This window comes from Magallana gigas, chromosome 1 (assembly GCF_963853765.1).
Source record: "Magallana gigas chromosome 1, xbMagGiga1.1, whole genome shotgun sequence".
In the NCBI taxonomy this organism is placed as follows: Eukaryota; Metazoa; Mollusca; class Bivalvia; order Ostreida; family Ostreidae; genus Magallana; species Magallana gigas.
The window spans coordinates 46,784,145-46,807,227 of NC_088853.1; the positions used below are offsets into that span (position 1 = coordinate 46,784,145).

The following is a 23,083-nucleotide window of genomic DNA, read 5'->3' on the forward strand; positions in this document are numbered from 1 at the left end:
TTCTCCAACTCCATAGGGTATTTGCAAGTGGTAAAATGCAAATATAAGTAATAGCGAGCGCAGCTCGCCGGCGCGCAGCGCCGGCGCGAAGCGAGCTCTACCGGCAAGGCGTGTGTGAATAGAAAATTCTGACTATTTGCACATTCATTCAAGGGATTTTTTTGGAGTCAGTAAATCGGACCAGTAATGCCTTGTTTTAATCGTCCCAGTAATTCCCTGTAATTATGGTTTCCCATTTCACACTCTCACGAGAACAAGATAAAAGACTATGTAATTGTAAATAACACAATTTCCATTACTTTTAAGACTAACGGAGTTATCGTCCTTTCGAGTGACGTCACAATGGATTTCTTGCACATTGATCCGACAGAATTTTTCGGAGTCAGTAAATTTCGACCCACAATGCAATTCCTCAATGTCGGCCGATCTCACTAGACTGGATACCATCTCGCGAGAATCAAAGTAAAACTTTTGAGAAACAGATAAATTGTGTAATTTCCAGAACATCATGCTTTTTAAGTAAACAATCAATATTTTTCGCGTAGTTTTTCTAGTGTGTTTTCAAAGAGACAGACTACACTTGACCGACGTGAACTTTGACGTCACAATAAGGGGAAACAACTCTAAGTAGTTATTGTAAATCTGCTGAAATATAAATACCAAAATCTTCTCAAAATCTTGCAGAGCTAACGAATCGAGACATTTCTTCAGAGATAGGAAACAGCTGTGACTTGCTCTCATTTGGATGAATGCTCACATTTATTTTATTCACTGTATTTACGGTAATTTCCAGGAACGTTTTTTTTAAATGGGGCGTGGCAACATCATTCAAAAAATCTTCACAAGCAAAACGAAAAATAAAATTCTCAAAATCAGGATAATTCTAATCGGGGTGAGGAATGGGGAGTGCGTGGTATGCCTTTAGCTGCTGAAAAGTGTCTCTATTTTCACTACTATTTACGGTATTACATGCTACCGGGGGATCCATTTTCCTTATGTGATCAACAAATTTTTTTACTGGTACGTAAATTTGATTTCTTTTTAAACGGGGGAGGGGGGATTCTGTGATAAGTCAATTTTTATTTGTTTAAGAAAAATGTCTGCTGCAAGAAAAGAGGAAATATTATGTTAAAACATTATGTTAAAATCTTTATTATTCAACAACATTTTATCTGAGATAAATTCTATACTGGCGTGCGACCAGTATATAAACAATCTGATCAAAATCAGATTTTTGATCCGCTCCGACAAGTTCTGATGTACACTTTGTTCAGCGACTATCAGAATTTCGGAGCGTTATTAAGACCTGATTTTAATCAGATTGGTATATAAATAAATAAAAAATCTTATGAATTATGAATAATAAAAATTTACTGGAAAATTGGTATATTTATTTTATTTTGCATTCTTCATTTACGTGTACTTTACGTCACTACTTTTATTTTTATTGATTTATCATAATTCATTTTTGATCACCTGCTGCGCTCGCCCCAACGGTCGCACCGTAAAACATATTAAACAACGATTATTTAGTGAACATGGCGTTATGAAATGCAATGTGTATCGTTCCGATCCTCTCAAAATTGTCGTTTAACTGCATTCCACCTGTGTCTGAAACGAGCGTGTAGTGAGCGACCAGCGCGCTAGTTTCCCGCTTTCATCGAAATCACGATTTTTGTCTTGCCTAGATGGCCTAGTGGTAGTGCTAGGAGAATGGGTTCCAGAGGTCGTGAGTTCAAGCCGTGGAGGTGGAGTGATTTTTCTGTGCTTTATGTATATGTTTGTAATTCACTATGGGCAGGTACATGTACATGCCAATTTGAGAGTTATTGCAATGTTTGTGCGCTTATATATACACTGTATATATATATATATATATATATATATATATATATATATATATATATATATATATATATATATATATATATATATATATATAAAGCACTGAATAGAATCAACAACACTAGGCATCTTTAAGGTGTCGGATCTAATATATAGATACTAAGCCAGTAAACTGAATATATAAAGCACTAAAAATGGCTAACGACACGAACAATAGAAATTGTCAAATTTTCGGGACAACCCGTCCCTTCTTCAGGACCAAAAAATAAATTACATAAGTAAAAAACAAAGAAAGCAAAATCTAAAGCTACTACTAAACTACTTAAGAAACTATGAAAAAGAACAGCTACATTATACACATCATTTGATCACATTCTTAAAGGTGTTGATACTGTCGCCGATCGCTATAAAGTAATCAATCGACTGCCAACTTCACGCCTGATTAAGTTAATTAGCTAATTAAAATTGACGTCCGAGTTAATAAATGAAAATTTGAACCCCCGTTGTTAACTCGTACGGCACTTATGATATAGACTCGAATTTTTGATTAAAAAGAGATAAAATTAAATGAAAATAAATAAATAAATAAAATCAAGAAAAGAATGATTTACAAATAAAAGGTAGTAAAGAAACTAATAAATGAAAGAGGCGCAGTTGACAGATTAGATAAAATTACTATGTGGGTTTCAGGTGATATATGGCTATGAGACGTTCATTTTAGTGAAGTCCATTTGTTTGTTCATGCCATCAGGTCTGAATGATTTGAGTCTGTGCATCCAGAACTTTTCCTTGCTTTTCCTCTCCGCGTCTGTCCAATTAGGATTATGGTCAATAACCAATACTGTCATGTCTTCCCATTTGTGGCCACTTGTATTAAAATGTTCTCCGACGGGCTCCTTGACTTTTTTGGTCTTTATGGTAGAGCGGTGGTTGTTGATCCTTCTGCGGAGGTCACCTGTTTCACCGACGTATTGCTTAGAGCAGACTTTGCAACTGATGAGATAGATGCAGTTGTCTGTGCGGCAAGAAGTGTTGCCAAATATATATATATATAATTAAATTATAATTACATACTTAAATTCTTCAATTAAATTACCATTACTATCACAAGAGTTTTCAAATGTAATTAATTAAATTACAATTACTTTGCAGATGTAATTAATTAGATTTTGAATTACATTTTTCATTAAAATTTACTATAACCATGAATTATCTACAACACATAAACATTTAAGGATGTATGTGTATAATGTAAATAAAATTTCGTCAAATTCAAAATACTTTCACTATTTGAGAATTTGCTTATAACTAGTACTCTGATAAGTAACAATTTTTGGAAAGAAAAAAATATAAATTTTGTTTTATTGTTTATTTCAAAACGCAGGTACCGGTAGTCACAATATGAAGGTGTCCCATACCACCTTGATATTCAATAAAAATTTGAAAGTCATATCCCCTAACCTACACTTATCATGTCAACTAAAGTATTTCCTGCATGCAAAACTATTATATGAAAACTTTCTCCTTTGCATATTTATCCACTATTTTTTTCAAAGTTATAAATACAATGCCAAAATACAGGTTAATCTCAGGTAGAGGACAGACGATAATTGTTATTAAAACACAATTCACACCTGTTGTTCTGTACCTACATGTAATTATCAAATGTTTGCATTAAGGGAACAAACCCTGTGGACATGTTAGGCATCAAAAACTTAAAACCCATTTGAAGCCATGCATTCAGCTCTGTATATTTGGACTATCAATTACAAAGCATGACTTGATAGTTTATATAATTTAGGAAACACTGATTTTGTTTGTAAATTATACAGTGATTTTTTTAAACTAATTCAATGATAATTGTCACACTAATTGTTCTAACAAGAAGGGCAATAAGTATTTTTTGAGAAAAAAAAGATCAAGCAAATCGTCATATGCATTTATTTAAATTTGGGAAACTTTTGATTAAATATTGAATCACAGATAAAATTCATTTTGAAAAAATATTTAGTATTCATGATATATATAACAATAGTTCATTGCTTTTTAGCTACACTTCCTATCTTGACCTTGTGCCATTGCTAGTGTGGGGAACAATGGGTAATGGACACCTTTATAATCTTATATGTACATCAGTGTGTAATTAAATGTAATTGAAAAGTAATTGGAATAACATGCCTCGTTTGAAAGTAATAAATTAAATTACCATTACATGTAATTGAAAATTTGACCAATTACACATTACTTTAAATTACATAAAAATTTGTAATTAATTACACTCAATTACCATTACAAATTACCATTACCCAATCCCTGATATATATATATATATATATATATATATATATATATATATATATATATATATATATATATATATATATATATATATATATATATATATATATATATATATATATGGCTTGGGGTAATGCTAAATGTAATGGTAATGCATTGCAACGCATTACATGTTTTCAAAGTAATGTTGCTAGTAATGTGAAATGCCACAAAATTAGCATTACATCATGGTATAATGTAATGCATTACTTTCCAAATTCTAATGTAATGTTGACATTACATGGCATTACAATGCTTATTTAAACGCATGTTCACTTTTAAAAATATGATGAATAAATGAATAGCGAATTGTGTTTGGTTAAAATTATTTTAAAGAAGAATGAAATAATTCTTAAGGTAAAAATGTTTAAGTTGTACTATTAAAAAAGATTTTTTTTAAATTCATTTTTAAATTGTTAATATTATTAGATATAACAACACAATTTCATAACATTTTTAAGAGTGTTGTTATCATTTAAACAACTGTAGATTCCTTATATTACGCGAGTACTTAATTCCGCGATCCCGCTGTTTTGTATCAAATCGCGAGAATGTAAAATCGCGAACGTTGAACCTTTCTCCTTATTTATTATAGTTTTCAACTCTTATAAAATAAAGGCGAGATTTTAAAATCCGCGAAGGATGCTCCTCGCGATTTTTCGCGGATATTAATTCCTCGCGTTTATTTAGGAATTTACAGGATGTGCCAATCAACAATTAAAGTTAATGGCTATATAAAAACAAACGCCTTGTGTTGATATGATTACATTTATGATTAACCACCGATTGATCTCTTTAAGTACATGTTTGCATAAGTACTACATTCAAAACAATAATTTGAACTACAAATTCAACAGAGATCAATTTGTAGCCGCTTAAAAATGTTCAACAGAGTGTTACGCGATTTAAAATACGGAGAAAAGAAAACTCTTTTTTTTATTCGAAGCCCCAAAACTACAGCGTTATAAAGAAAAAAAAGTTTTGAATTTCTTTCTTCACATTATAACGAGTAATCGACTAAGAAAATGTTAGTCGATGATCGGCGTGACCGAGCGATAGTCGAGTACTCGAATACTCGTTAACATTTCTATTTTTTATTATCAATTTAAGGTTATTAAAACTTGCAAGCATGTATATTATGGATTTGCAGTGCATTTTAATCCAATTTTTCAACCTTGAAAAATACATGTTGGCATCTCAAAATGTCGATATTTTTTTCAAAATAATGATTCAAACCAACTCAAAATTGCTACAGTTATAAATTATTATATAACCTATCAAACTATGCAAAGAAAAAATTACCAAACGGGGTAAAAAATCTTAACAAAAATTCCATCTACAACAACTATCTAAATTGTTAAATATGTTTGTCATTTCACATTAAATAACATAAAATGTGTTGAAAACATCTAAAAATTAATAAATATTGCCAAAACCAATATTCAAATTTTACTAATAATAAAGCCGATAACGGTAAAATAGTCCGGAATGCTCATGATGACGTCATGCGACAATCGAAAGACCTTGAGAGTTCTATGTTCAAAAAAGTTATGCAAGTGTTTTTACACCTTGTTGCACCTATTCATTATCAGGTCATGCACTGTATTATGACCTTCTAGTCTTTAGGTTAAATTATAAGAGTCTTAGTCTTTTTTGAAGAAATAGCAGGAAGGTGATCGTCATTACATTAATAATTTTTTTTTACTCCAGAATGAAACTCAGTTTAATGCATATATGAGACTCCTCAAAATGTTTGTATAAGGGCTATGGTATAGTAATCAGGTGACCGTTAGGCCAGTTGGCCTCTTGAATTTGTTTAAGTTAGGTAGCTATTGAATTTACTTTTTGAATACTCTTAACAAGTTTACATGTGCATATAACAGGTAATGAAACGACTGACTGGAAGCAGTATCGCTTTAGACAGTTTTACTTGGATGTATCGAACGCATCAGTAACCCAGACCAAAACATCACAGAGAACCCGTTGTTACACTGACAATACAACATTCCCAAACTTACCTCCAAACATAATTGACATGCCGTGTGTACAGACAGCTAGATACGTTATTGTGGAGACAGCGTACGATGCTCCTGAAGACAAACCTACCACAGGAGCCATTTTAGAAATTTGTGAAATCGAAGTGTATGGTATGTGCAATGTTTTACTTAATATAGATTATCAGTTTAATTTATTGTTTAATCTTCATTCATTAGTGTATTATACACGCAACTGACATCGAATTCCCTTCCTGCATGATTTGTCATAGTAATTAGGTAACAGATGCTGTGATAAATATTTGAAATCGCAAATGAAAATCAATCAAGTTGGCCGACATTTTAGTTCACCTGAACTGAAACCTAAAGTGATCGTCTCTTATCACACATAGTATGTTGTCCTGCCTCCGCCTTTCTGTCTGTCCATATGTTTTTCAGTTAGTGTCCGTTAAATTTTGTTCAAATCATAGGGGATAGGATGGGGCATGCGCAACGATTAGCTGGATGAACATACTTTATTCCATAAACATCTACAAATGGTTTGAACAAACTACAAGGTTCTTCCAATGAATAACAATTTACAACAATTAGGGGGATAATGTTTACATAGGCATAACAGGGAAAACTTTTTAAAAAATTTTTGGAAACCATTTGGCCAGAAAAGCTGATACCCGTGTGATAGTATCTTCAGGTGGTGAATATTCAAAATTGTTGAAATCATGATCATTGGTAGTAGGAAAAAGCTCCAATAAGTGATTGACTTTTTCATTGGAGATAAGATATCGTTAGAAAAACCGTTTGGCCAGAAAGACGGAAACAGGCAAGTAGCATTACTTTTGAAAGTGAAGGGACGAGACTCATCCAAAAAATCTTGACAAGCTAAAAAAAATTAAAAGGGATAATAGTTAATAAACTTCTCAAAATCATAAATATTCTAATCCGTTGAAGGGTGTGTGTGTGTGCGGCCGGGGGGGGGGGGGGGGGTAGCGTAGCGTACTTATAACTTCAAATTTTAAAAATGTTTGCTGTGAGAAAAAGTAGGGGCGATGCTACCTGGCTGTGAAACTTGTGTGAAAGCATCCCCAAATAGCGTAGATTTAAGTCGGTTTCCGAAATAAGGGTAGGCCCAATGTGGAGTTGGATGTCACATTTTCCCAATAGGTGTGGGACACCATTCGATATTAGCACGAATAAAAGTACTTTATATCAAAATCCTTTCACCCTTTTAAAATTTCAATTTTTAAAATATTTGACCAAAATATACGTTTAAATTCTTTTAGAAAGTAAAAATCATAAATGCCCCTGCGGGATTCAAACTCATGACTTACAGATTCGTAATAGACATTTCCGGTTTTCACGATCTCGAGGTCGCACAAGAACATTGACGCTTTCATTATCAGATGACATGTCAAAACTCTATTATTAAAGAAAATTTCGAAACAACAAATTAAATGATGCAGATTACTGCAGTAAGCCACGGAAAAGGATATTTCCATAATTTACGGTACAGAATTGTTGGATTCTAATTATTTTAAATTTTATAGCGCCTAAATACATTTTAATTATAATGAATGATTATATTATGTAACAGAGAGGAATGCGTATGTTAATTACTTTCATGTGAAAGAAAACTCAAGTTCAAGTTCATTTATTTCACTCATAACATATAATGTTACATGAGGTGCAGAAGAATTATATACAAAAGTATAAGAAAAGCAGGATTTACAAAAAGAAACAGAATAAAGTAAACAATGAATTTGTTATAGTTGTTACGTAGGATGACCGACCAAATCAAATATTTTTCTAATTAAAGTACACATTTTCATAAGTATTACATGATTTGAAGATGACATAAGTGTTCTAAATTTTAAGATGTTTGGGTTTTTAAGATAATAATTACTAAACAATTTTTTTCTTACATGTGACAGGCACTACATTCTAAAACATAATGAAATTCATCGCCAATTTGATTGGCTTCACATAAGCCGCATTTGCGGTCTTCACGTGGAGTATTGTTCCACCTACCAATTTCTATAGGGAGGTGATGGTTTGTAGTTTTATATTTAACAAACAAGTTTCTTAATTTTCGTGAAAGTATTAATAAATAGTCTTCGCAACAAAAATTACATTTAAAAATACGATATATAGCACCTTTTGACAAACTATCTAATTCACTATTCCATTTTTGGACAAATTGATCTTTAAGATTTTGTTTGACAATATTTTCTAACCATTTTACGCTAACAGGATTTTGCTGGTGCCATACAAAGGATAAGCCACAGCTATCAAGAATGTTTTTTATACAAACTAGCCACTTATTATTGATTTCACCTCTAATGTAACAATTGTAAAGATACATATACATAGTTTTACATAACTTATTCTCCTGGCATAACATCATCTTTGCCCAAAATCCAATCATTCTCGTATGAATTGTTATATATAATGGAAAACGACCTGTCTCCCCATAGACCATAAAACTGGGGGTACTACTTTTCAAGTTAAGTATGTGTTTAAGAAACCTTAAATGTACACGCTCGATAACATCAATATTTTCGTAACCCCATATTTCACAAGAGTATAGTAAAACTGGTAAAACAACCTTGTCAAATAAGTCTAATTGAATATCAGAGGACATGTCAAAATATCTTATTTTTCTAATAATACCATACATAGCTTTCTGGGATTGAGTACACAAGTGTTTCTTGGCTGTACAAAAAGAGCCAGATCGGGAAAATAATATTCCTAGGTAGTTATACTCTTTAACTACTTCTAATTTATCATTATTGTACATAAATGAACACTTAGGAGCAGGTCCTTTGGAGAATATCATAACTTTGGTTTTTTTCACATTAATTGTAAGTTTCCAGTATTTACAATATATACAAAATTCGTCAAGCGCATGTTGTAAATCTTGAGCCGACTCTGTTAGTATGACAGTGTCGTCAGCATAAAACAAAATAAAAAGTTTACTGTAAACAAGCAACTCTTCTTCTAAATCATTTGTGATACTACTTAACCCATTGACATTTTTCTCGTTCATAAAGTTTTCTATATCGTTGATATACATGGAAAATAGAAAAGGTGATAAATTTTCTCCTTGACGTACGCCAAGGTTACAAAAGAAAAATGGTGAAGTTTCATCATTCAATTTTACTTTTGACTTGATACCGTTGTACATGTTTTTTAAGAATGTAAGGCATTTGCCAGTTATACCACTTTTATGAATTTTAAACCATAAACCCTCACGCCACACAGTGTCAAATGCTTGCTTAAATTTAATAAAAGCACAAAACAGTTTCTTTTTACAATGGATTAAAGTATGTGACAAAAAATGCAATAATATAATGTTATCAAGAGTAGAATATCCTTTCCTAAATCCAGTTTGACAACCACTAATTAAGTTTAAATCATCAGAATACATTTCAAGTCGACTGCTTAAAACGCTTGTAAAAAGTTTTCCAAGACAGCTTAACAAAGTGATAGGTCTGTAATTCTCCGGTTGTGTAGGGTCACCTTTATTTTCATACACTGGTTTAACTATACCAATTAACCATTCATCAGGTACTATTCCTGTATCGTAAATAATATTAAACAACATCACATATAGAGGTAAAAATATAACAATAGTTGATACAATATGTTCATTCAATACTTGATCACAACCCGGAGATTTATTGTTTTTTAACTTTTTAACTGCGGAGAGGATTTCTTCCTCGGTGATAGTACTATCAAGAAACTCACAACTAGTTTCCTCACACTCAAAACTTGGTTGCTCCATATTATAACTATCGGTGCGTTCAGTTTCATTCATACTACGCAAGAAATGATACATATCATCAATATTGACAGAGCATTTACTAACTTGATCCGATTGATTTAAAATTTTCCAGAAGTCCCTACTATTTTTACTGCGAAGATTTTTTAACTTCTGTGATAAATTGGCCTTGTAATCTTTAATACATCGGTCTAGAGTTGTCTTGTATTCTTTGCTTTTTATTGTGGATTTTCTTTGCTAAATGGAATTTTCTTCGTGCCGTTTTACAACTTTTATTAAACCATGGTTTAGAGTTATTTCCACCTTTCGATTTATTATTGTTTCTAGTACCGAAAGAAATTTTTGCTGCATTATGAAAAGTGTCGCATATCTTATTCATTACGGAATCAATGTCTTCTTTTCTAACAACGTCTTGAGCCTGTTTCATTGAATATAACTGACTTCGTAAGCTCTCTATATCGCATTGTTCTATATTCTTTGGAAAATCATTGGCTTTGTTAGATGACCACAATTTTACGGTTGACTGAATTTTATTTGGTGCGCGTTCGCTACTTTTTGGAGCCCCATAATTGAAAGAAAAACACATTGAAATTGGATTGTGCACATCTGAGTACAGATTACAAAAATCTAGCACTTAAAACTCTTTGATAAAATTAAATAATGACGCACTTGATAATACATAGTCAACAGTGCTACTATTTTTACATGTTAAACTACCTATGAGTTTGTCTGTACCCATTCGACCATTAACAATAAAAATGTTGTTGTTGATGCAAAAATCTATTAGCTTGTATCCAAAGTTATTGGATGACATATCGGTAACTTTTCTAATAAAAGGTATTTGTAAAGTTTCAAAAGTAACAATATTCTGTTCATTTAAGGTCTGAAATACATTGTCACAGTTTTGCACATTTGCAAGAAAATCATCTGTAGTTATAAAATCACACAAATTACCAGTTCTTGCATTATAGTCACCCACTAAGCAGATATTGTTACAATTTTTTGAAACAGTTAAAAGTTCTTGTTCAATTTCTAAGAAACAATCAGGCGACGAATATTTACTACTCTCTGGGGGAATATAGACAATACCAAATAGAATATTATCAACATCAGCAAGACAAACATTCTTCAACTGGAGCCATAATACATATTTACATTCAGTATTTATAATATTTACATGTTTCATAAGTGTATCTTTCACGGCCACGGCTATGCCTCCTGATCGCACCTTTGTTAGTTTACACCGGTTTTTCGTAAAGACTGTGTAACCAGGTAGATGAATAGTGTCAGAGTCATCGGTCTTGGTTTCGACTAGTCCTATAATGTCGTATTGCGCGATTAAATCGGTGAATTCCGGATACTGCACGCGTTTGTTGATTCCGCAGACATTCAGAGTCAGTATTTTGAGATCACGATCTGGCTGGTCTCCTACGCGCCCCTATGTTTTGTTCGGTGTTCGACGGCGGCATGCTCTCTTGCGGTCCTGATATTCTGAGTCGGACTCACTGTATCTTTGCCTTTGGGATGCTTTTGGGGTCGTATTTATGCCCACCTTAGTCACTGATGCATAATCGGTCTTGTGTCCTGTGTATTCCCCTTGATCTGAGTCGTCCTGTGTCAACGCTGGTGACACATAAGGCCGCCCGTCTATGTAGAGGCTATCTCTCACAAGTTTCACTCGATGACCGTTCTTTCTGGCCGTCCTCATAACAGGGTATAATGCCTTTCTCTTTTCCTCTATCTCCGGTGGGAACTGCTCATTAACCCAGATGTTGGATCCTTTTAGTTTCTTTGGTGCTTGTAGACGTACCAGTTCTCTATCCCTGAAGAATGAGAATTTAGCCACAATTCTCAGGAATATTTGTTTTGAAGAGGGAATAAGTAAGCTTGGCCGCTTTCCTTCAACGTGTCTCTCTTGCTAATATGATTAACATTATTTCAAGATACTATGGATGTTTAATGTAGACTGATTACAAAACCATACAAACTAACCCAACCGATCAAATGATTAAATGAGTTGTTGAAATACTTACTACTAGTATTTACCGACGAAAGAGAGAATACTTTTTTTTTTTTAAATTAGCACTAACATAATACATTTGTCTTAAAGAACAGGGGCGTACAAGGCGTTGTATATCCCCCACTCGGAGCAATGAAGACGAAAGAAGTTCAATTCAAGTTAGAATATTAATTTGTGACTTGTATGCATTGTTTTCATTATGAATTACACGATGGAAGTCAATATTGTGATTTCATTCTATTAACACGACAGGTATAGGTTTCAAAACTAAGCTGCACGTCGCTTTTTGCCTAAATCTTGAACCATTCACTGTTCTTAATTGCAAAAGTAGGCATGAATGGGTCCTGACTCCATCCTAAAAGTACTCTTATTCAAAGAATAAGTATATATTGATTTTTATTATTGATTTATTAAAATGGAGCCTAGACCCATAATGGGTAAAATTTGTGATTTTCACCAAAAACGTTTTACTTTATTAATAATTGTCAAAGAGTTAAATTTATTCACACGAACTCTAATATTAATGTGTCAACGTAGCTCACTGTGATAAGCGGAGGCTCGTAGTCCATCCTTCTCCATGGAGATGGTGTTCGAATCGTATAGACGGCGTTCTATTTTTAATTCATTTGCTTTTAAGTAAAACATGTTTTGCTTTTTATTGGATTATTATGAAAGAAAATATTTAACGAGGCCGGGTCTAATTTTTTCTGCCCTAGATTTTTTAATGAAATTTTTTACATGAATTTCTACTGATATAATTAATATTTTAAGGAAACAAAATCGGACATTTACCACACCGTTTGTTCAAGGGATCATTTCAAAGTTTGTTAATCTTTAACAATAGGACCTTATGGGATTTTGCTTGAAATGTATCAATTTTGCACATTTTTTACATTTTTTTTAAACTTCTGCCCTAGGGATTTCTTTTTCTGTTCTACATATTAAAGTTATTGCTTAAAGGCATCAAATGGTCAAATAAAAAAAACTTTTACCTCCTGGTTTGATCCAGGGGTCTTATCAAAGTTGTATTTTGTGTGCCCAATTTCCCAGTTTGCCAAATAATGGCCATTTTTTTATTTGACAAAAACGGAAATGGTTATCTTTATAGTATTATTAAAACATTCAGACACATTTAAGTAATAAATAAATATATGACACCGCATATTAAGGGCCATTAATATAAAATACATGGTAACTGTCTTGAAATATAGAAATTAAGCTATATTTAGGCGGGTTAAGAAAACGTGACAGAGGGCTAGGCTTGCTGAACCCTCTTCAAGTTTTCGAACCGAGCCCAAATATAGCTTATGCTTCGAGACATTTATGTTTATTCCGCAATATAATATCAATTTTACGCATCCATTGAGCTATTTTCAACAAATTTCGCTGAATATCTGCATTTGAAACTATCACGCCATGGCGTCAACAAATCAAAAAGATGACGTCACAATACAAATGAAACGCTGCGCGAAAGCGTGCGTACTCGTTCTGTACTCGGCCTCGTTAATACCATTTATATAATGACAACAATTACGTAATGTTCATAATCTGTACACATAATGTCGGATAAAAATAGCGCTAGCATTGATAATGAGATCATGCTGTAATACTTAGAAAGCATCAAATAAAACAAAGAAGATAAGTAACAAGTGCATGTATTATTGTATATTATGTATTTGTAAGAGAATGCAGTTCCATATTATACATGTACATGAACTGATGCACAGTTTCAAATATAAAGATTTTTTATATGTTCATATGCCATTTCAAAATCCTGGGTACGGGGGATTTGTCATGCCTTGTACGCTCTTGTCCTTTCATTGTTTCGTTTTAATTTAATATAATTGTATTGCAAAATTTTTTTTATAAGTATATATTTTAAGAAATGATTATTGTTTTCGAAAATGCTATAAAAATTTGTATTGGCGTTTTGACAAGAATTGGTAGATAATTGTATAGTGCATCAATTGATATCAAAGTTTTAACTACAAAATTATCCTGTTTGAAGCCAAAATGAAGTTTCAATATGCAATTCCAGAGCCAACGATGAAGGATTACGTATTTATTTATATCAATCGAATTTTGAAGATGAACAGTAACAAACTCTCGAACCATCGCCATTTAGGACTTTTATTATCACATTATTATAATTATTTTATAAACCGCGAAGCGATTTATAAAAAAGCGTAAACTGCCCCAAATTATGTTATACTCGTATAAGATAGGTAGAAATTAAATTCAATTTTCCACTATTCAAATTAGACAATAAGGCCCATTTATTAGTTAATATGTAAATGTGTACAACATTTAAACGTAACGTCAAGCGGATTAATACGTTTCACACGAGCGTCTTATTGTGACGTAGGCAAGTTATGTTATACGATATATATGAATTTGTTTAGCCAATCAAATGAGACGTTACAATCAGAATTAAATTATTTCTAAATAAAGTAACAAAACTGTCAAAAAAAAAAGAAAACTCAGGAATATTTGTTTTGAAGAGGGATTAAGTAAGCTTAATTTTCCACTATTCTAATTAGACAATAAGGCCCATTAATAAGTAAATTTGTACAAAATTTAAACGTAACGTCAAGCGGATTAATACGTTTCACACTCACAATCAAATGAGGCGTTACAATCAGAATTAAATTATTTCTAAATAAAGTAACAAAACTGTCAAAACTGCCAATCAAAGAGTACGGATGCAGGATTTGAGTCTCTGAGTCCTGAGTCTCGGAGTCCCCCACCTAGGTATGAGGCATCACTTACTCATAATACGTTCATTCATACATGGCATAAAGGGTTACAAAGGTTAATGTATAGAATATACAATACATGACTCAATATAAAGTACCAGAGCTATCGTTGCCGACACAGAATCGCCAAATATGACACTTGTTTATAAACTCTCAATTTGGATATTATTCACCTAGTTTCATAACATTATTTAGGAATACTACGCAGTGCTACAAGAGTCACAGAGTTCATTCTGTTAGTTATCATTAGCACCATTCAGTGGCCTAGGTATACATACGTATCATAGTGACCAATATGTAATACTAGCAATTCAAGGTTATAGCATGGCTATCTGTTTACAGAATTCGCTTGCTGTTTAGGTACGGTATATGCAGCAGCCCCGGGCGTTGTTGCCTGACGTCATGACGTCAGGCATATCTAAGGTTTAAAAGTTACATTCTCCGAAACAGTGAAGACGATGGGATCAGGCAATATCATGATATTTCACAAAAAGATTAACTGATGCATGTTTAGGGTGTCAGCATTTACATTCACAATTGATGAAAATGTTATTTGGGATGTAATGACAACAGCGAGAAAGAGTTTTCAATTAAAAGGGATGATTACCATGCAGTGCACGTGTGTAATCCTGATTTAAAAATAGATCAGCATTCCACCATATTTGAACGGTGAAAAAGGGTAAGGGGTGCATCGCAACAAGTTGTAACATATTGCGTATTACGATACAACGTAAATAATAATTGGTGTTGGATTCTCATTATTACAAGAGAGTCCTCAGTTTGGATTAAAACAAATATATATTTATACAGCTGGAATGTTTACTGGAGGAACTTGCCCCAACCTAAAACCTTTGGCTTTGTCTCGAAATCTTTTACAACCGCAAGGAACCCGAAGTTATCAAACATTTATTCCAATTGTCCCAACCTAGGCTAAAACACATAACAAAATACCACTGAACATTGATTAAATGTTAAACAGACTTATTAAATAATTTGATAAGTACAAAGTCGTTTGAGTTTTTAGCTCACCTGAGCCAAAGGCTCAAGTGAGCTTTTCTGATCACAATTTGTCCGTTGTCTCTCGTTGTCGTCGTTGTCGTCGTCGTCGTTGTAAACTTTTCACATTTTCATCTTCTTCTCAAGAACCACTGGGCAGATTTCAACCAAATTTGGCACAAAGCACCACTAGTTGAAGGGGATTCAAGTTTGTTCAACTGAAGGGCCACGCCATCTTTAAAGGGGATATAATTGAGAATTATTGAAAATTTGTTGGTATTTTTCAAAAATCTTCTTCTCAAAAACTATTCGGCCTGAAAAGCTTCAAATTGTGTGGAGGCATCCTCAGGTAGTGTAGATTCAGGTTTGTTCAAATCATGGTCCCCGGGGGTAGGGTGGGGCAACAATTGGGGGATCAAGTTTTACATAGAAATATATAGAGAAAATCTTTAAAAATCTTCTTCTCAAAAACTATTAGGCCAAAAAAGCTCAAATTAAATTGGAAGCATCCTCAGGAAGTTTAGAATAAAGTTTGTTCAAATCATGGTCCCCGGGGGTAGGATGGGGCCACAATTGGGGGATCAAATTTTACATAGGAATATAATGAGAAAATCTTTCAAAATCTTCTTCTCAAAAACTGTTAGGCCAGAAAAGCTCAAATTAAAATGGAAGCATCCTCAGGAAGTGTAGATTCAAGTTTGTTCAAATCATGGTCCCTGGGGGTAGGTAGGGGCCACAATTGGGGGATCAGGTTTTACATAGGAATATATAGAGAAAATCTTTAAAAATCTTCTTCTCAAAAATTATTAGGCCAGAAAAACTCAAATTAAAATGGAAGCATCCTCAGGAAGTGTAGATTCAAGTTTGTTCAAATCATGGTCTCCAGGGGTAGGGTGGGGCCACAATGTGGGGATCAAGTTTTACATAGGAATATATAGAGAAAATCTTACAAAATCTTCTTCTCAAAAACTATTAGGCCAGGAAAGCTCAAATTTGAGTGGAAGCATCCTCAGGTAGTGTAGATTTAAGTTTGTTCAAATCATGGTCCCCGGGGGTAGGGTGGGGGCGAAATAGGGGGTTTGAATTTTTACATAGGAATATATAGAGAAAATCTTTCAAAATCTTCTTCTCAAAAACTGTTAGGCCAGAAAAGCTCAAATTAAAATGGAAGCATCCTCAGGAAGTGTAGATTCAAGTTTGTTCAAATCATGGTCCCTGGAGGTAGGTAGGGGCCACAATTGGGGGATCAATTTTTACATAAAAATATATAGAGAAACTCTTTAAAAATCTTCTCAAAAACTTTTCGGCCAGAAAAGCTCAAATTAAAATGGAAGCATCCTCAAATAGTGTAGATTCAAGTTTGTTCAAATCATGGTCTCCAGGGGTAGGGTAGTGCTACAATGGGGGATCAGGTTTTACATAGGAATATATAGAGAAAGTCTTTCAAAATCTTCTTCTCAAAAACTATTAGACCAGGAAAGCTCAAATTTGAGTGGAAGCATCCTCAGGTAGTGTAGATTTAAGTTTGTTCAAATCATGGTCCCGGGGGGGTAGGGTGGGGCCGAAATAGGGGGTTTGAATTTTTACATAGTAATATTTAGAGAAAATCTTTAAAAATCTTCTTCACAAAAACCATCAGGCCAGAAAAGCTCAAATAAAAATGGAAGCATCCTCAGGTAGTGTAGATTCAAGTTTGTTCAAATCATGGTCCCCGGGGGTAGGGAGGGGCCACAATTGGGGGATCAAATTTTACATAGGAATATATAGAGAAAATCTTTAAAAATCTTCTTCTCAAAAACTGTTAGGCCAGAAAAGCTCAAATTAAAATGGAAGCATCCTCAGGAAGTGTAGATTCAAGTTTGTTCAAATCATGGTCTCCAGGGGTAGGGTGGGGCCACAATGGGGGGATCAAGTTTTTCATAGGAATATATAGAGAAAATCTTTCAAAATCTTCTTCTCAAAAACTGTTAGGCCAGGAAAGCTCAAATTTGAGTGGAAGCATCCTCAGATAGTGTAGATTTAAGTTTGTTCAAATTATGGTCCCCGGAGGTAGGGTGGGGCCACAATTGGGGGATCAAGTTTTACCTAGGAATATATATATAGAGAAAATCTTTAAAAATCTTCTTTTTAAAGACTATTTGGCCAGAAAAAGCTTAAACTTGTTTAGAGGCATCCTCAGGTAGTGTAAATTCAAGTTTGCAAAATCACAGTCCCTAGTGATAGGGCGGGGCTGTGATGGCGGTTTGAATTTTTACATAGGAATATATAGAGAAAATCTTTAAAAATATTCTGGGAAAGTTTTCGGTCCAAAACTCAGTACTTAATGTGAAAGCACAGGTTATGAAGATTTAAGTTTGATGAAACCATGATTCCCTAGAGAAATCTTTTTTTTTGTACATACAATCATATTACTTTTTAATAGGCCTAATGATAGTTAAAATCAGTAAACAATAAGTTGCGTGCATATTTAAATATTCCTTTTTTTGTTCCTTGTTGTTATCTGACAGTGTGTTTTAATTATTTTTCTCTGTAACATCAATTTTGTTTTTATTTTCATGCCCCCCTTCGAAGAAGGGAGGGCATATTGCTTTGCTGCTGTCGGTCGGTCTGTCGGTCCACCAACAGTTTCCGTTCATTTTCTTCGCAGGGGATGAACATATTGAAATGAAATTTGGTATACAGCTTTATCATGATAATATCTAAATCAAGTTCGATATTGGGTATGATAGAGCAATCAATGTTCGACAGAGTTATACTCCTTGGACTTAAAAAAAATCCAGTTATTTGCAGTTTACGTTTATTTTCTTTGTGAATGTTTCCAAGGGAGGGGGGCATAAGTGTTTTACAAACATCTCGTGTTTTTTTAATTTGTATGCTATGCATTCGTTGACTTGTAGACATCCCCCCATCTCACCCCCACCCCTTGTTTAGTATGCGATATCCAATATTATCTAAAGGTTTGACCACATATGCAACTTACAAATATATGTAGATATTTTAACAGTTTATTTTTTCTCTTTTTGTTTCATTTGTTTATTACAAAATGACGTACGTGGCTGCACGCAGTTCTTATAATAATTATACTGTTTTTAAAACAATTTTTGTCACCTATCTAACGTATCTAACGTATGCATACGTGATTGGATCAATACGACAGTAAATTAAGGTTGCAACTTGCATGTGTTTTTACCAAGCAAAAAAAAATCAAAACAAAACTAATCAGCTGAAGAGTCGCCGTTAACACTGAGTACTTATTACACGTTACACCCAGTACAGATGCTGATCCACCTCTAAATGTATCACGGGAAATTATAGCATTGTGACGTCATACGTAACTTTCTTTTTGCACTCGACGATTCTCGTAAATGTCGGATAAATTCGGGGGAGGAAATGACGTCGTATGTCAGAAAAAATTCAGATAGGTACAATTTTTTACGTGAGCATATTATGTGTTGTTTTGAAAAACAATTTTATTCAAGGAATGAATTCAATATTTATTTGTTTTATACGATATAAAATGGTTTGGGGCAGTTTACGCGTTAATTGTTTCAAACTATTTTATATCGTATAAAACTAATAAATATTGAATTCATTGCTTATAGTTTAATTTTTTTACTCTTCATTGTAGATAAAAACGGTCATTTGACCTTTAAAATGACGTAAATTTGTACAAAATTCAAACGTAACGTTAGGCGTATTGATACGTTTTTGACGTTAGTCTTACGATGACGTAGGCAACATTCTTTATACGATATAAAATAATTTTTAGCCAATCAAAAAGCGCGTTACAACCAGAATTAAATTATTGTTAAATGTAATGTATAGATGAATGCGATTTTTAAGTAAGAATTTTCCTTAGAAACGCTTCCTGTTCAACCATGTTGCTATGCACCACAAAGGATTATTGGGATATGTAGAACTTTAATCGCAACTTCTCGGGCCTTTCCGGCAGGCTCGGAAAAACAACTCGAATGTATTAACATTACCGGATGTTAGAATTTACACAAAATGGAGTCGCTCTCCATTAAAATAAGTATCGGCTAGACAGCTTTATACGTCTCAACAGATCGTAAAATGTGTTGTATCTGTATCAAGTTTTTTCAAAAGGGTTGTTGTCATGGACGCTTAGGGAATATATTCGAGGTGTTTTTCCGAACCTGCCGGAAGCCCCGAGAAGTTGCGATTGGTAGAACGTTTTAACGCGGGTCCACAAAATTATCTATGAACAATGTGCAAGATTTCAACTCGAATTTCCTACGTTCTTACACGTTGTCTATGGAGCTTACTACGCGAGCGGCGCTTCGCGCCGCCTCGCTGCGCTCGCTATTTACCTATTAGTACAAACACACTCACAAACAGTAATTTAGAATATTTGAATAAAATGAATTAAAAGTAATTAACAATTAATATCAAAAAATCAATTACACGGTAAACGGAAACTTACCAGGTATTCAAAACTATGAGTTTACAAAATATATGAAATATCTTGTACAGGTAAGGTAAAGATACACTTCACTGTGTCTACCATGAAGGTAAAAGTCGTGGGGGTTGGGGAATTGGCGGGATTTACGCTATTTATAGCAAGTTAGTAAAGTCATACATATTAATGAATTCAGTCGTAAATTTCTGTTGGTCAGCTTTAATATAGTAGTAAAGAATAAACACATGGTCAACATAACGTTACACCCGTAAAAAAAAAACCCTCACGTGACTAACCAAAACTCATTCATATACTCTCATACACGCTCGATTGGCAATGCACGCCAAATATAAATACTCAAAATATAAAACTTTTTAATAACAACTGTGACACACATAACATTTCATGTCAATATTTGCGCCAGCTATTTGTATATCAAGTTGACGTCGGCGTTTTATAAGATGTCATACTCGGCCATCGCATAAGGATTTTTACGTCATAATAGAGAGGTTTAGCAGACCAACGTGTACTTGTACGTGTAGGTTACAAGTTAGAACTACGCGTACCAGCTCAATTACTTTTCTTGTTTGGCAGTTGTAACGTGTACTTGTATGTGTAAATGTTTAAATGTAATTATTGATATCCTCTCCTACTAAGCTGAAAATGTTGGTTATAAACGAAAAGTAGGAATTCTGCATGTGTTAATTTTATTAAACATCATTTATTATATATGCACATTTTTATTTATCGCAAATTAATAAGATAACGGAGCCATTGCATGTTTTGGAGGAAGAGATGCGTGAAATGAAACTCCAATAACATATTAAACGCTAATGAAAATTTATGTTGGTAGATATCAGCATTCGCATTGAATATTCAGGCTTAAGAAAAGTTAACATATTTATTAAAATTGACAACAGGGAAACAGAGGCTACAAGTTCGACCTTACGGGAACTTTGCAATTCCCGTATGTTCATTCGGGCACATACGTGTAGAAATTCGTCATTACACAAACTGATGACGAAATGCACATATTTTCCGTTCTACACGTACACGTACGCACACACGTTGGTTTGCTAAACCTCTAATAGCTGATGGTTAACGGAACGAGGTGTAAAATTACAACCGAAAATGTCCAGAAAGGGGTGTGTAATAAATAGATATATTCCATAGGCCGAGACTCAAGGGTCGTATATGATGCGATACATTATCATATCATATCATATTTTGTAAATTTTGATATAAAATTATTATGTATAAAATTATTCTATAATTTATCAAATAATATGACATGATTCTGTATCATATAATATAACATCATATAACATTAATATAATATAACAATATTGTATTATATGGTATGATACAAAAACAAATCATATGATACAATATAATTTTATATGATAAATTATCAGTGCAATGTCATATCATATGATTAAATCATTGTATCATGATGTTATACAGCATTATATCGTTTTATAGATATTTCATATGATACAATATTCTTTTTTTATAAAGGTTCATTGATAAATATTGTATCATACAATGCAGCATGTAAATGTACATATAATTTGATTATCATACAATATTGTACACGTAGGCTTTTTATAGTTACCATTTAATATTGTTATACTTTTATGTTAAATACTGAAATCTGATTGGTTAAGACACTGTAAATAATCCGTTCTATTACCCGGCTCAGCGTTAGCAACAGACTTGCCAACGGGTAACACAACGAATTGTTACATGCGCGTAAATTATGCGCGTACGGTTCGACGAAGTATTCACGTCATTTCTACATAAAAGCAACTAAGTTCTCTTTAAAATTAAGACAATAAATAGTGCCTGTTTGGAAGGGTAACAGTTGAAATTGACACCCCGAGAAAACCATTGCCAACCTTCGCGTCGGCACTATTTATATAATGCCCCGAGGTGGTAATAAAATTTAAAAGTTTTTTTGGCCTGATTCAAACCAGAAGGTATTATAACTATTGTTTAGTCACCCCTGCGAATGTTATTGTCATTTAGATTTTAAATCACGTGGTTTTATTCGACCCTTTCAGTTTCGCAGTAACAATCGTGCCTCGTGTTTATAGTCTATTTTAGACAATCTAAGTACTTGTAGTCAAATATAAATTCTAGAGGTTTATTGATTTTAAACTTTATCTTCATTAATTGGTGGGTAAAATGTGTCCTAGAAATAAATGTGACAATACAAAAATAGTTTTTTCTGCTGTTGCGACAATTTACATGCGTAGTAGACATCCCCCCTAAGAATTAATTTTCGATCCGCGCCTGACCTAGTAATAACACTAATAGTGAAACAGACTGTACTATTTTATGCAGAATGTTCCTTGAAAATAGCTCGATATACTAAGTTTTTATGCAAAACTTTCACCCATTATTTTTTTTGAAAACATGGCACTGCACACCACAAGCATCAAACATGGCTATGAATTTATTAAGCAACCCAATGTTTATATTATCAACCACTCTACACGTGGTTGAACACGAACGGTAACTCTGTTTCGAGAATCATCGTTTAATTTAAAAAACCGCTAGCTAATGAAATAAGACATACATTTTAAAAGATGTTGATGTTTTAACATAAATCAAAGTAGAATATGATATGAAAATCGACCAGTACTTACGTATTTTGATAATATTATCCGAACACTTATACTTCCGCTCGAAATTTCACAGGAACTGAACAAATCTCGGTGAAATCTCGTGAACTTTCATTCGAGCACCTCTGGATTTATTACATACTTAGCAACGATAAAGAAAACATTCCGAACACATTCACAGTGGTGTTAGTTACAGTTTTAGTTAATGGTTTGCCGTAACCTTGAAGTAAGTCAATGAAGCTCATAGCGGATCTATTTATAATCAGATTTAGACCTCAGCTTATTTCCCATTAGCTTAACCTTGCTCAGA

General features: G+C 33.4%; 1 protein-coding gene across 2 annotated transcripts in view; it reads left to right on the forward strand.

Annotated features, from left to right (window-relative positions):
• LOC105339402 (receptor-type tyrosine-protein phosphatase alpha) overlaps positions 1–23,083 on the forward strand; it is a 102,067-nt gene that overhangs the window by 6,482 nt on the left and 72,502 nt on the right. For both annotated transcript variants that reach the window (XM_066068662.1, XM_066068665.1), the window contains exon 3: positions 6,066–6,329. In XM_066068662.1, the coding sequence (XP_065924734.1) occupies positions 6,066–6,329 (264 nt within the window). The remainder of the gene's footprint in view (positions 1–6,065; positions 6,330–23,083) is intronic.